Below are 16,190 nucleotides of genomic sequence, written 5' to 3' on the forward strand. Positions count from 1 at the left end.
AAACTGAAAGCAAACGGCGTTCTCGCGCAGCCTACCTCTCTCATTCGGCATTAATCCAATTAAATATGTCCATATTTGCGATGTATTTGAATGCTAAACTATTATTTATTATGTAAACCAAGCTTATTTAACGCACTTAAAAAACATCCTCGGAATGTTTGGCCCGAGCTCAGGCTGATCGACACGGATTGCACTACACAGTAGGCTACGCACTATTTAAATTAAACAGTGTATCTATATGTTTGGTTGACTATTTTATTTTCTGATAATGAACAGGCTGCAACGTTTGCAATGTTGTATGTGTGTGCGTGAGGCGCCGGCGCGATCGAACAGCGGAAACAAACAACAAAAAATACACTGTTATTTTTAATCCGTGTATCATTCGATCATTCGTTTTTTGATTTAATATTGAAAGTGGAAAAAATTGAAAACGGCTCCCTTTTCGTTTTTTTTTTGTTTTTTTCCGAAAAACGAGAATTCAGCTTAAATTTACGTTTTTCGTTCATGGGTGGAAAAATTAAGTATAACTCTAACAGTAGGCTATATTTACTATCTGCTGTTCTCCGGTTGTCAGTCAGAATGACAGTTCTTGCGTGACAAATCGCATATGAATCAAACTCAGCAGCATAGCCTCTCTCTCAGTCTCTTCCTTTCGTTTTGTTAATCTGTTAATTAGGCTAAAACAAATATTTTGCATACTCATTCTGTGCTCGTCCGCCGCTTTTTTCCTCTTCTCCGACCCCGCAGCTCTCTCCGATAGCTTACTGTTAGTGGCACCAGTCCAGTGTTTCCAGGTGTTACTCTGGCTATTTCTCCATGTTGAGAGTTTGGTGTCGCACATTGCACCTGACTATGCATTCTTATCCTTTGCTCAGATGAACTGAAAATAACAGGAGTGTGTCCATCTCACAAATGTAGAATCCGTCTCTGCAGTCATCTCAAGCATCTAATTCCAGCAACAGGAAATAGACAGACTATTTTACCTGCGGAATTTTTTTCTCTGGTGCTGGTTTGCAGTGTTGGTAAATTCACCACTTAATTTTGAGTTCAAATATGTTGTTGTAACTTGCGTTACTGAGATTGTAACGAGTAATTATATTACCCAAATTTGATTAGTAATGCGTTATATTACTGCGTTACAGCAAAAAGTAATATACTACTGTAATATTATTACTTTTGTAATGCGTTACTCCCAACACTGGTCCTCACACGGCGGCACATGGTGTTACCCATCAAATATTACTATAAAAAATAACTTAATAATAATGATAATATTATTGCACTTGTCGATTTTTTAAAAATAAAATAATAAACTAAATAATAAAGTGTGATAATACTATTTTATTTGAAAATAAAAAGGGAGTATTAAATACAAATACAATTATTTTATCGTAAACTTAAAAATAAAATTCTATGAATGAACCATAATTATTATTTTTTTAATTGAATTATTTTCATTTTTCATTTTCAAACTTAAAATCAGCAAGCTTTTATTTTAACGGGTTGCTGGCAAGTAAGTACATGCGCTTCTGGGTTTAGCGTTGCCGATTGTAGAGCGTCAGTTAATGAAAAGTTTTGCATTGTGCTTTGAAAACGTTAGCCTAGATTTATGCTTTCAGTTTGAATAGAAATCTTATACAGTACAGTTTGTCGATCTAAAATGGTAATTGTGCATTAACAGCTGTCAACCAACTGAAATATATAAGTATTAGCAACTTTACATTGCCGCTCAATTAGATTGGGGCTCAATCTAATATTAACCTAGAGAAATGTGCCCTATTCAAGTGCCTGCAGAGCATGGAAGCTTAACAGTAGCTCACTGCAGGACAGATGGAGGCACCGGTGCACTCACTTGCTCCTCAAATACTCCATTTCTGGTCATACAGATAAGCGTAATACATCTATCAAATCTGTAAAGACTACGTTTATTTTTGTGCACTCAGAATAACAACGAAATGTTGTGCTTTTGTAAAATAATGAAAACAAAATGCGCTTTCTGCCGTCTCGGTCTTTGTGAACTTGAACGCGAAACTTCGTGTAGCCTATCTCTGCCTTACATATATGAAAAACATATCTACAGAGAGCGAAATGTCTACTTTCAGATGTACGAATTCCAATGGAAAACAAATATTCTCAGATTATGTAATCTCTATGAAAATACAAGAGATGACGAGTCATTGTCTCCGACTTGATCTCTTCAGCCAAAAACAAAGACAGCACTAGTTTATCAATAAATTATTAAAATGCTAATGTAGCCTCCTTACTGTTTTCTCTGAAACATTCATAATCATTAGGCTATTTCTGCCGAGCTCTTGCTATGTAGGCAATTAAAGGCTCATTATAAAGATTTAAATAGTTTATTAATAAATGTGCGATTAGTCGACTAATGCTTAAAATGAACGACTAATCGACCAGAGATCGGGTTGGGTGGAACGGATCTCGCAAACGGCAATGAACCGCGTTCCTGAAGCACACAATTAACTTACACATATAAATAATCAAATGTTTAGGCTATATACCTTAGTCAAGAATTAGGATAGCCTCATTTTGAATTCTTTACAGGAATGAAAATGAGACAGTGAGGGACAGAAATACAGTGCATTCAACGAATTGAATTATTCAGCTGACAAAACATCCTTCGGAAAAAATTTAAATAGACAAAAACTCAATGAAACCGCTCTGAAAAGTGAGTTGTGAAAATTGTGGCACTGTAAATACTGGTCTGTCCCTCACAGCCTCGTTTTCGTCCACGTTACGCTCCGTCTAACCAAGGTCTGAATTGCGAATCAATAGATTTTAATCAATTTATTACGGTCTGTGCACTCATGAATGATTTCTAAAATCACAAATTGTAATCACTAAATATAGGCCTACCCTTATTTAATACATTAGTCCACTAAGTGAATGAAACCAGTGAGGGGAAATTCTAAAACGTTTAACGTGAAAAATGCTTAACGTGTCTTAAAACAGTGTTTTTAAAAGACCAAACTCAATAAACATTGTTAATAAATTATACTATGTACAGACAAGCAGATATGAGCCATAATACGGACTCAATACAAACGCGTTAAATGTTTTCCTCCCATAGAAAACTGTTAAAGGGAAAAGGCTTAGCGTGGCCTAATGCAGTAAAACAGTGTTTTCAAAAGACCAAACTCAAGTTTGTCTGTACATACACTGAACAAAATTATAAATGCAACACTTTTGTTTTTGCCCCCATTTTTCATGAGCTGAACTCAAAGATCTAAGACTTTTTCTATGTACACAAAAGGCCTATTTCTCTCAAATATTGTTCACAAATCTGTCTAAATCTGTGTTAGTGAGCACTTCTCCTTTGCCGAGATAATCCATCCACCTCACAGGTGTGGCATATCAAGATGCTGATTAGACAGCATGATTATTGCACAGGTGTGCCTTAGGCTGGCCACAATAAAAGGCCACTCTAAATGTATGATATGATTTATTAATAATGTTTATTGAGTTTCACGTTAAGCGTTTTCCTTACAATTGTCTATGAGAGGAAACTAAAGCACGCGCCTTGGGAGGAAAATGCTTAACGCATAATTAAACACGTTGCGTTCTTATTCTGGATTTATCTGCACATTATATGCTTTATTAATAATGTGTTTACTGAGTTTGGTCACCGTCTTAAAGCATAAAGCCACGTTAAGCATTTTCCTAACGCGTAATTAAATGTGTTGCGTTCGTGTTATGGCTCATATGTGCTTGTCTCTACATTACATGCTTTATTAACCCATTTAATCATAAAGAAGGGTTTCATTTATAAAGCTCTAAAAATGTTACGGACTGGTGTTTCATTCATTTATGTATTTATTAAGCACCAATAAACACAACAGCAGTTGACCATAGTGCTGTATATACAGAAAACAACGATAAAAGATAATGCCAATAAGAAGAAGAAAAAAAAGATACAAAGTTTAAAAAGCCAAAGTAAGAAAACAAGATTTCAATTTAGTTTTAAACTCATGAACAGAATTAGAAGTTTTCACAGATAAAGGAAGGTTATTCCATAGCTTCGGCCCAACTATTGCAAATGCACGATCACCTCTTGCCTTTAATCGGGATCTAGGCTGAGACAAAGAGTAGTTTTTTGTAGATCTCAGACATTTTATTGGCTTTTTTTCTTTTAATAAGTCAGATAAGAGGGTGCCAGATGATTTAGGGATTTAAAAACAAATACCAGTATCTTGAAATCAATTTTATAACACACTAGGAGCCAGTTTAAAGTCTTTAAGATCGGAGTAATATGCTCTCGCTTGCGAGCCCCAGTTAAAAACCTGGCTGCAGCATTTTGAACCATCAGGAGTCGTGATACAGAAGACTGGGGTAGACCAACATATAAAGAATTACGATAGTCCAGACGCGACAAGACAAGGGCATGTGTAACTCTCTCAAGATCTTTAAACGATAACCAAGACTTGACTCTAGAGAGAAGTTTTAACTGAAAAAAACTTGACTTCACTACCGTGTTAATATGTTTAGCAAATTTTAGGGAGGAATCTAAAAGGACTCCCAAATTTTTCTATTATGGTTTACATTATGGTATATTATGGTAATTATGGTTTACATTAGCCTTATTCATGAAATGACACTCCGTGCTTCCTACGGATATTTCCTAGTGGGAGCATATACAAAACAGGGTTGGGGTGAGAATGGACCCTTGGGGAACACCACAAGTCAAAGGAGCAACTGAAGAAACAATATTACCAATGCCTACTGAAAAGGTTCTGTCATACAGAAAGGATTTAAACCAGCTTAGGACATGGCCTCGGATGCCCACACACTGTTCAAGACGTGAAATAAGAATGGTGTGGTCAACTGTATCAAATGCAGCACTCAGATCTAATAGACCAATTATCGGTTTGTAAACATTCAGGATGCGCGCGCATCATGGTTGCAGAAAACCCGGGAGAGATAGCCTTTACGGCTAGAGAATTTCACTGATAGGGAACAAAATAGTTATGTTTAAAAAGATTATAAATTATATTGATTAGATGTCATTTTCAAAATGTTCTCCGCATATTACAAGAGCTTGTCACCCAGCGATAAGCACTGTTATTCAACGAAATTGACGTTTGAGAGTGCGATAGTCTTACAGATCCGAAACAGGGATGGCGTTTTTGTGGGCGGAGCCTATCTGGCAGTCTATGGGGCCATGGAATAAAAGAATAAAAAAAGGTAAATTTGATTTTATATTTCAAAATTCTGACTTTATTCTCGCAATTCCGAGATTATATCTCACAGTTCTAATAAGGAAAAACAGCTCGTCATTCTCTCTTTTCCCTTCGGCTCTTCTGGCTTTTTTCCCTCAGATTTGACAAACTCACTATTTTTGAGTTTAGTCGAGTTATAAAGTCCGAATTAGGAGATATAAACTTGCATTTGCAAGAAACAAAAGTCAGAATTGTGAGATAAAATAAATGTTATGTAAAAATGTTAACAGTAAGGTTTAAATAGTATTCTGTGCTGTAACTGTAGGGCTAATACAATACGTCCCCTATGAACAGCATATGTGAATATTATGTAGACCTATTGTTTAAATCCAATTTATGCTTTAAAAGTAGAGTAACCATAACAGTTTTCATTCATAGTCTGATGCGTTTAGCTTCAAATGGCGTCTTTGACGACAGTATTCTATAAAAATGACTTTTGACATCAAAAGGCACAAAAATATATTTTTTCTTTTATTCCATGGATTGTACCCATTTACCTCCACTTGCTCCCAGTGTTTTCTGCCACCACTGTGCGCGCGCAGCTGCAAGTGACGTAACTGTGACGTCTACTCTAAATTGGTCTATAGGACTAGAATAACTGAATTGACCGATAACAGAATGTCATTTAGTACTCTTAAAAGGGCAGATTCAGTACTATGGTCTTTCTTAAAACCAGACTGAAATGTCTCAAAAATACTGCTTGTGTCCAGAAATTTTTGTAATTGCAATAATACTGATTTCTCTAAAATCTTTTGCTATAAACGGTACATTAGAGATAGGTCTAAAATTAGATAAGCCAGTTGTGTCCAGATTGGGTTTTTTCAAGACCGGCCTCACCAAAGCATGTTCACAAAAGGTTGGAAGAGACCCAGTAAGAACTCTTATTTACAATTTCTAAAATCCATGTCCCAAAACAGTCAAAGATATATTAAAAAAAAAATGTGTGGGAACAATATCCAAAGAGGAAGTTAAAGCCTTCAGCTTATATCCATTAAACAGGGCATAGTAGTGTTTTAGTGCATTTTCTGCAAATATGGAAAAAATAAAGGGTCTCAATTAAATATGTGCAGTTTTACATGTTTAGTGCAAATTATTATTGATTGTTTCAAGGGGTTAATAACACATCATTTTGATATTTTCATGTCTGAGAAAAATTTTGAATCAAATGGGTTAATAGTGTGTTTACTGAATTTGTTCCTTAAATACACATTTTTAAGCATTAAACCACGTTAAGCGTTTTTCAAGTTAAGCGTGTCCCTGAGCGAGTAAATTCGTACACTGAGTTCGGCAGAAGCAGTGAACACCATTTTCTGCCGATACGCAGCGCGACCCACACATGGTATTTTCTAGCCAGTTGTTCACATATTGCCGTGCATTACTGGAGTGCACTCAATGTCCACTTTGGTTTCGGACACAAGCAGCACACTTTATAAGCACGTGTTTGAGGAGCAGGGCCGCAGGTGCAGTGTCAGCGCCCCCTGGCTGTGGAGCTGCAGAAGCCGCACAAACTCCTCCGGCATTTGGTGCATGTAACGGTGCGGACTCAACGCGTCGTAGTAATGATACGGAACGGGATTGTCCTGCAGGTCAGTCTCAAAGGGCCAGAATCCGTAAACATGCACATGCTCGACACATTTATAAATTCAATATATATATTATTTCATTTTCATTTAGTGTGTAGAAGTATTAAAATAACTCAAATGAAATCAAACGAAAAACGTAATAAAAGCCCTATACAGACATAATAAATTCAGACATAATGTAACTAAAATTTAAATAAATAACAAATACAAATAATACAAATCAAACGACAGTAGTTTATCAGTAATCCTAAAAAATAACACTGCCAAACACACGTGCTAAAAAACAACAACTTACTGACACATAGTAAGAAATGGTTATAAAAACTGAAACAGAAGCGAAACGATGAGTCGAGTAAATACACTTACGAGCTGCTTTTAACTTCCGCTGATAAAGACTGCTTCTCTCGAAGACTATTTCTCTACACTGTTTTCTGCTGGCGCTTGAACACACTTTCCTTATTTTCTCCACAACAAATGGCCAAGCAAGCGCAGACACTGACAAGATACACGATACAGAACGAGACCAAACTACTATATATACACTCTATATATATATATATATATATACTGTCATTCAAAAGTTTGGGATCAGTAAGATTTGTAATGTTTTTTAATACACTTATATAACTGATTCTTGTGATGAGCAGCTGTATTTTCAGCATCATTACTCCAGTCTTCAGTGTCACATGATCTTCAGAAATCACTATAATATGCTGATTTAATATCAATGTTGGAAACAGTTAATATATTTTGGGAAGCTGTGATACTTTTCCAAGGATCAGCATTTATTCAAAACAGAATGTAATCTTTTCTAACAGTATCAGTCTCTACTGTCACTTTTTTATCAATTTAACACATCCTTGCTTAATAGAAGTATTCAAACAAAGACAAAAAAGCTACATTTTAACACACACACACGCACCTCAGGCAGCATGTTGTGAATGGCTGCATTCATTGTGTATGTGCTTTTAGTGCTCGTCTCATACGGGATGGTCTGATTGACGGCTGTGTTGCGTTTGGTGAGGAATATTGATCCTGTGGCGTTACAGCATAACTGCAGCTTCATTCTGCCAAAAACACAGAGGACTCATTTCACAAGCATTCAGCTCTCAATAAACCTTGGCTATAATAATGACATTAAACATTATAAAATGACTCGTGTTGAACTTTGAGACACTCTGAACTACAATGACGGATGTGAGCAATGAATGAATCTACTAAAAGACAATTATTTAGAAATAATTTTCATAAAACACTTTTTTGCAAAACACAATTCTCTACGTAACACACACAAATCCAAACAGGAATTAATATTATGGCAAAGGTGTTTGCTTTTGAACGCAGTGCTACATTTTGCAAGAGACGCGAGGCGTTTTGCATTTTGTGAGCAATTCTTGGATTTGTGTGTAAAGTTAAAAAAATAAATAAAAAGCAAAGTTTTGAAAATGTGTGAAAGCAGCTGAAAAAAAAACTGTAAATGGAGATGAAGACACACACGCACCTGTTTAGCTCCTGCTCGGTCGTGTTCGGTTTCTGCGGACACTTTAAGAAATCATCGAGTTCCTCGGTGAAACTCTCCATGTTTAGTCTGTATTGAAATAGAAATGACATGAAACGTTTAAAAGAACTCTGTCATGTATTCTCCCTCAGACGATTTAATTTGTATAACCACAGTTTTACGACATATACCATAATTAAACAATGTTAGTATAGTAAAATCATGGATAATTTTGGTTCAAGTGAGTTCTGGACTTGTCACACAGCTCTTTTCCATACAAGGACAATTCATAACTCTCTGTAAAACCCCACAAACACAGCTATAAATATGTCATAACAGTACTTCACATGACAAGACAGGTTAACAGCCTGAAATAAGTAATGAAGTAATAACAGTGTTTGAAACGTCAAGATTTCCAGTAACTTAAGTGCAAAAAGGCGGCTTGAAAAAACCAAACTTGCGAGTATGAGCAATATACACAGTTAAAGGGATAATTCACCCAAAAATGAAAATTCTGTCATCATTTACTCACCCTCATGTCGTTCCAAACCTGTATGAGTTGCTTTTTTATGTTGGCCAGGATTAGGGGTAGGTGCGTGTTATATGTCGGTCTATGCCAAAAGGCGTATAATTAATAATAATAATAATTAATGCATTTATCAGACGCTTTTATCCAAAGCGACTTACGGTGCATTCAGACTGCATCCTCATGTCGTTCCAAACCTGTATGAGTTGCTTTTTTATGTTGGCCAGGATTAGGGGTAGGTGCGTGTTATATGTCGGTCTATGCCAAAAGGCGTATAATTAATAATAATAATAATAATTAATGCATTTATCAGACGCTTTTATCCAAAGCGACTTACGGTGCATTCAGACTACACATTTTTTACCAGTATGTGTGTTCCCTTCGACCTTTTGCGCTGCTAACGCAATGCTCTCCCACTGAGCCACATATACATATATCATATGTATCATATGCACGCCAACAAACCGCGTATTATATGCATGTCAAACACGTGCGTATCGTATGCACGCCAGTCAGTTTCTGCGTATAAATAGCACGCAAAATACAAAAATAAAATCGTGCTATTGATTCGCATTTTCTTGAGACCGGGCTCTGATTCTCGTGCACCTTTTGACGGACGTGATGACGGAGAATTTGCGTCTGAGTTTAGCGCAGCGCAGCTGCTGAAGCGTGTCCGGCATCGCCTCTCTGAAAGAGAGAGAGAGAGAGAGAGAGAGAGAGAGAGAGAGAGTTAGTTCAGATTCTTCTTCGCTAGATGACAGTCTTTATCTCACACACACACCTCGTTATCACAGAATCTGTGTAGTAGCCTAAATCTGAATGAATCATCTGCTTAAGCCTGCGGGGTTTTTTACGGAAGGAAGTTCCTGGACTGTTTGAATGAATATTGATTTAGGAACATATCCATATGCAAATTACAACAAAGCTATATTTTATTGATGTTGAACATGACACTCAAAAGACTGTGTGTTTAAAGTTTGTGTGTGTGTGTATATATATATATATATATATATGTATGTATGTATGTATGTATATATGTGTGTGTATATAACCAAATGTATCCTAGCACTTCCACTGTGTCCCATATTCCAACACTCATAAAAAGTGTTCCTTTATAGGTTAGCTCATTCTTTTAATTCATATGTATTCAGAGTGACCCTGACCATCACTGTATTTATTTTCAAGGCATTTTACTGTATAGTTTACGAGAAAACTAAAAGCAAAATCACCCAAAACATCAAACTCCATTGTTGCACTTTGATTATTTCTGCATATTCAAACACTCATAAAAAGTGTTTCTTTATAGGTTAGCTCATTCTTTCAATTGATATGTGTTCAGAGTGAGCCTGACTATCACTGTATTAATTTACAAGTCAGTTTTGGAGAAAATTAAAGGCAAATTCACAGCAAGCATCTGAGTGCATAAGCACTTTTACATCACGTCCCATTTTCAAACCCTCATAGAAATATTTCCTTTAGAGGTTTCCTCGTTCTTTCAATTGATTCCTGTTCACATTGACACTGACTAATACTGTATTAATTATTTTAATATTTTTACTTTATGGTTTTGGAGAAAATTAAAGGCAAATTCACCCCAAGCATCTAAGTGCATAAGCACTTTTACATTATGTCCTATATTCAAACACTCATAAAAATCTTTCCTTTACAGGTTTGCTCGTTCGTTCAATAGATTCCTGTTCACAGTTACCCTGACTAATACTGTATTAATTTTCATATATTTTTACTGTGTAGTTTTGGATCAAATTAAAGGCAAACTCACCCCAAGCATCTAAATGCATAAGCACTTTTGCATCACGTTTAACATATTGACATATCAATTGAAAGAATGAGCTAACCTATAAAGGGACACTTTTTATGAGTGTTGGAATATGGGACACAGTGGAAGTGCTAGGACGCATTTTGTTGTTATATACACACACACACACACACACACACAAACAATTAAAAAAAACAATGAATAAAAAACATTAATATTAACATTTATAAACATTAATAAATTATTTATAATAGTTTGTACAAAAATAATGTATTTACAAAATAAAAATGAAAAAAACAAAAGTTAAAATAAGCTAATTATAAAGGAAACGTCGGTATGACAGCTTCTTTACATGCATTTTGACTGCTCTCAGTAAGTGCATGATTACTGGCTTCTGGCTTGACCGCAGTACTCAAAAGCGTGCGTCACTGCAGGACATGCAGGAAAAAAGTCAACATTTGACTACAGAACGACATCAGATGCAATCAAGATCAAAATCATCAAAAAACTAACAAGAGGCATGTCATGTACAGCGGTCCAAAACGAATGTCTGAAGTCACACTGACTGTAGGAAAGATAAACACATATTTAAAGTAGTGGTCGGAAATGCAAATAGTGTGCTGTACATGAAACATGACTTTGTTTGTGGTTAGTGAATCATTTTCGAGTTGTTCCTCTGCTAGAGCCCCTGTATGAATTCAGGTAAAATTTATTTGTGCTTTTCATACTTTTTTATGTTTTTCTTTACCGAACCCTAACCCTTGATTTTTATTTTTATTTGTAATTTTTCCTTTACAAAACGTTTTGCAATATTATCATTTACAGAAAGCGCTGTTGTGGCTGCTAGATTTATGAGGCTGCTGCTAAAAAGTCACTTAATAAAATCTCCCATTAATCGCCAAAGGTGACTTTATACATCCACAAAAATGAAAAAGAAAAAAAAAACGTTCTTATTGACATTTAAATAAAATCGGCGCGGACATGATTTTAAGCGATTTAAGACTGTTTTGAACTGGATGTTTGAAACCAACTTTGTAAATACATTTGAAAAATGAAATACGTAATTAGAGAGTTGTGTTTCATCATACCAGGCGTTTTCAAAATACTTCAGGAAAACATTAAGAGATAAAAATCTAAATCGACACACTGTGCGTTTCTTAATTGCACAGTCGTTCACAATGACAAGAAGAATGGTCATTATTATAATATTAGAGTCATGGAAAATGTAAATATACTGCATTCACTTAAATTCTGTATCTTAGGCTTAGTTATTTCTTCAAAGTAGAGCACTTATTAAATTACATTTTGATTTTCAGAAGGAAAACATCGCAGTGACTCGCAGGATGATATGACTGATGATCAGAGAAGAAGCTGAAGAGTTCATGTGCTCACCTGGATGAGTGTGTGTCAGCTGTGTAATAAAATATCACACACACACTGTGAGAAACGACCAGGAGCATCAGGAGCCCAAAGATCCACCGGAGAAACGACAATGCCATCACTGGAGCGAGTGTGTGTGTGTGTCTGTGATGGAGAACATAAAAATGACACAAACACACATACACATACGCACACACGTCAATAACTCTGCCCCTCTCTTCTGATTAAACTCATCACTACTCATAAATGTCATTAAGTGACTAACAGTCTGGTGTGACGCCAATGAAGAACAACTAACCTGTGACATGCGGAGTCCCACAAGGCTCAATCCTTCCACCGCTCTTGTTTAGCCTGTATATGCTCCTACGAAGTCAAATATTGAAAAAGAAACAAATTGCCTTTCACAGCTATGCTGATGACACCCAGATGTACTTAGCCTTATCTCCAAATGACTACAGCTCCATTGACTCCCTCTGCCAATGCATTGATGGAATTAACAGTTGGATGTGCCAGAACTTTCTTCAGTTAAACAAGGAGAAAACTGAAGTCATTGCATTTGGAAACAAAGATGAAGTTCTCAAGGTGAATGCATACCTTGACTCTAGGGGTCTAACAACTAAAAATCAAGTCAGGAATCTTGGTGTGATTCTGGAGACAGACCTTAGTTTCAGTAGTCATGTCAAAGCAGTAACTAAATCAGCATACTATCATCTCAAAAACATTGCAAGAATTAGAGGTTTTGTTTCCAGTCAAGACTTGGAGAAGCTTGTTCATGCCTTTATCACCAGCAGGGTGGACTATTGTAATGGTCTCCTCACCGGCCTTCGCAAGAAGAGCATTAGAAAGTCATTTTTACCCTCCTGTAATTTGGCTCCAAATGTCAGGTGAAAACTGACACTCAGTCAATAGTTTCATAAGGATTCCCGATTAAATCTGACGAGTTTTCCTACCTTGCAAAAGCAGCACTGTTTACCTAAGGAGGGAAAAGTCACTAAACCTCATTAACATTTCATGACAAGAGGAAATAAGTTTTGTGTGATTCAACATTGTTCATTATTTGTGTCTGCAGTGATAAATTTAAACTTCACTGATCATGCACATCATATTAATGTGATTTCATTCAATTGCTATCATATGATAATTTAACTGCTCAATTTGTGCTTTAAATTACATATGATTCTGGAAAAATGATAAAGAATCTACTTTTAGAACTTAAAGTAATAATAGAGTGAATGACACCAGCTTCCGTTTCCAATATTTATTTCCAAAAGGCAACAAATAACTTAAAGCGGTTTGTACAAAGCTCAAGTACAAAAGCTAATTGAGGACTAAAGCTCTTTAAAAAACATCTGTGATTCAATTATTCTATGAAGTCAAGTAAAAATACTCTTCCGATCCGCTCATATGTAACATCTCGTCTGTTAATTTACAGAGAAACAAACACACACACAGACAGACAGACAGAGTTCACGTGAGCTTCAAGGGTCAACGAACGACACCATGATGTATCGTGTTCCTCGAGTGACGGGAAGCCCCTCGTGATAGTGTGTCAGACGGCCCGGATGCATGAACGACCAGCCCTTCCTGGGAGACTCGACCGTACAGTCGTAACGCAGGAACCGACAGCCTCCGCCCTGATACACACACACACACACACACACACACACACACACACACATTTACTTAGCTATCTAAATGTGGACATTCTATAGGCGTAATGGTTTTCATACTGTGCAAACTGTATTTTCTATCGCCCTACACAAACCCTACACCTAACCCTACCCCTTACAGGAAACTTTCTGCATTTTTACAATTTAAAAAAACTTTGTTTGCTTTATTTTTATACCAGTTTTACAAATGAGGACGTCCCCAAAAGAAGGTTTTTGGAGATTTTGTCAGGTTTAGCTCAATTTTGGTTACAAATTTGTCATTTGTCACAAAAACGCACGCACACACACACACACACACAGAGACAGTGACACACACACACACACACACATACAGAGACACACACAGACAGAGACAAACACACACACACATACAGAGAACACACACACACACACAGAGACAGAGACACACACACACACACAGATACACACACACACACAGAGACACACACACACAGAGATAGAGACACACACACACACACACACACACACAGAGAGACAGAGACACACACACACAGTCAGATACACACACACACACAGAGACACACACACACAGAGATAGAGACACACACACACACACATACACACACACAGAGAGACAGAGACACATACACGCACACACAGAGACAGTGACACACACACACACACACATACATACAGAGACACACACAGACAGAGACAAACACACACACACAGACAGAGAGAGACACACACACAGAGACAGAGACACACACACACACACAGAGAAAGAGACACATACACACACAGAGAGACAGAGACAGAGACAGAGACAGAGACACAGACACACACACACACACACACAGAGACAGAGACACATACACGCACATACAGAGACACACACAGAGACAAAAACACACACAGAGAGACACACACACACAGAGACAGAGACACACACACACAGACAGAGACACACACACACAGAGAGACACACACACACACAGAAAAAAACACACACACAGACAAACACACACAGACACAGACAAACACAAACACAAACACACAGACACACACACACACACACAGAGAGATACACACACACACACGCACGCGCACACACACACACACGCACGCGCGCACACACACACACTCTCACACTCTCACACACAGACACACACACACAGAGACAGATACACACACACACACACGCACGCGCACACACACACACACGCACGCGCGGGTCTAGGTGAATCAGCAGCATCCACAACTGAATGGAACAAAAAGTGTTGAACTTGAAAAATTGTTATGCGTGAGTGCACTTGCTAAATGAAGGCGGATTGTATAAAATGGATTAAAAAAAAAAATTTAAATAAAAAGTTTATTAACGAGCTGCAGTTTATTACATCACGCGCTGGCACAGATGCTGTAGCCTATATTAACGCCACGGGTCATCAATAAGGTGCAAATTGGTCCTCAATTTGTGTTTCCAACAGTGTTTCCAACACACTTTTTACACTCTCACACACACACACACACACAGAGACGAGTGTATTATGTGTTTATGGGTAGAAACACTCTAAATAACACAACGGAAAGTCTATTTACCTCATAATCAATGTTTTTTCTGTTGAGCGCGATGTTAATGGTGAATGTGGAGGAATCGTGATGCGGACGGAGCGACGGCTGCTCGTCAGGACGATAACGAACCACAAAATTCATCACAGCCTGAGCCTGTAACACACACACACACACACACACACACACACACACACACACACACACACACACACACACACAGAGGCAGACACACACACACACACACGCCGCTCAATTATTTTAATACTACATTAGTACTCAATAGTTTGGGATTAATAGGATTTAATATTTAAAATATATTTTCTGCTCACCAAGGCTGCATTTCATATCATTATAATGTAAAACAGCTGTTGTCTATGTGAATATCTGTTAAACTGTAAACACACATGAGCTACGGCTTTACACACACACACAGACACAGACAGACACACACACGGACACGGACACGGACACGGACACGCAGACACACAGACACGCAGACAAAGACAGACAGACACACAGACACACAGAGACACAGACACACAGAGACACAGACACACACAGACACAGACAGACACACACACGGACATGGACACGGACACGGACACGGACACGCAGACACACAGACACGCAGACACGCAGACACGCAGACACGCAGACAAAGACAGACAGACACACAGACACACAGACACACACAGACACAAACAGACACACACAGACACACACGCGCTGAGGTCACTAACGTTGTGTCTTCCTCCAGACCATCCACCGAAATCCTCCATGGTCTCCACAAGCTCATCACACATTCTCTCAGAGAACGCTGGAAACCAGTAGACGTCTGGACAGGGCTGAAACACGCACACACACAACCACACACACTCCAGTTTAACTCCGTAAAGCCTGACATAGAAAATCGTCTCGGTTACGTATGTAACCCTCGTTCCCTGAAGGAGGGAACGGAGACGTCACGTCGTGACGGAAGAAATTGGGAT

The 16,190-nt window shown here is 37.6% G+C and overlaps 2 protein-coding genes across 2 annotated transcripts in view; both read right to left on the reverse strand.

Annotated features, from left to right (window-relative positions):
- Positions 1-12,171, reverse strand: part of LOC107567116 (alpha-2,8-sialyltransferase 8F-like) — a 59,727-nt gene extending 47,556 nt beyond the window's left edge. The window contains exons 1-4 of the mRNA XM_016252736.1: positions 12,011-12,171; positions 9,448-9,528; positions 8,319-8,405; positions 7,740-7,884 (exon numbers count right to left, since the gene is read on the reverse strand). Coding sequence (XP_016108222.1) covers positions 7,740-7,884; positions 8,319-8,405; positions 9,448-9,528; positions 12,011-12,117 — 420 coding nt within the window. The 5' untranslated portion in view covers positions 12,118-12,171. The remainder of the gene's footprint in view (positions 1-7,739; positions 7,885-8,318; positions 8,406-9,447; positions 9,529-12,010) is intronic.
- Positions 12,172-16,083: 3,912 nt separating this feature from the next.
- plod3 (procollagen-lysine, 2-oxoglutarate 5-dioxygenase 3) overlaps positions 16,084-16,190 on the reverse strand; it is a 45,712-nt gene continuing 45,605 nt past the window's right edge. Inside the window, exon 13 of the mRNA XM_016252727.1 lies at positions 16,084-16,098. Within this exon, the coding sequence (XP_016108213.1) occupies positions 16,084-16,098 (15 nt within the window). The remainder of the gene's footprint in view (positions 16,099-16,190) is intronic.

This window comes from Sinocyclocheilus grahami, unplaced genomic scaffold (genome assembly GCF_001515645.1).
Source record: "Sinocyclocheilus grahami isolate Dianchi unplaced genomic scaffold, SAMN03320097.WGS_v1.1 scaffold1129.1, whole genome shotgun sequence".
Lineage (NCBI taxonomy): Eukaryota > Metazoa > Chordata > Actinopteri > Cypriniformes > Cyprinidae > Sinocyclocheilus > Sinocyclocheilus grahami.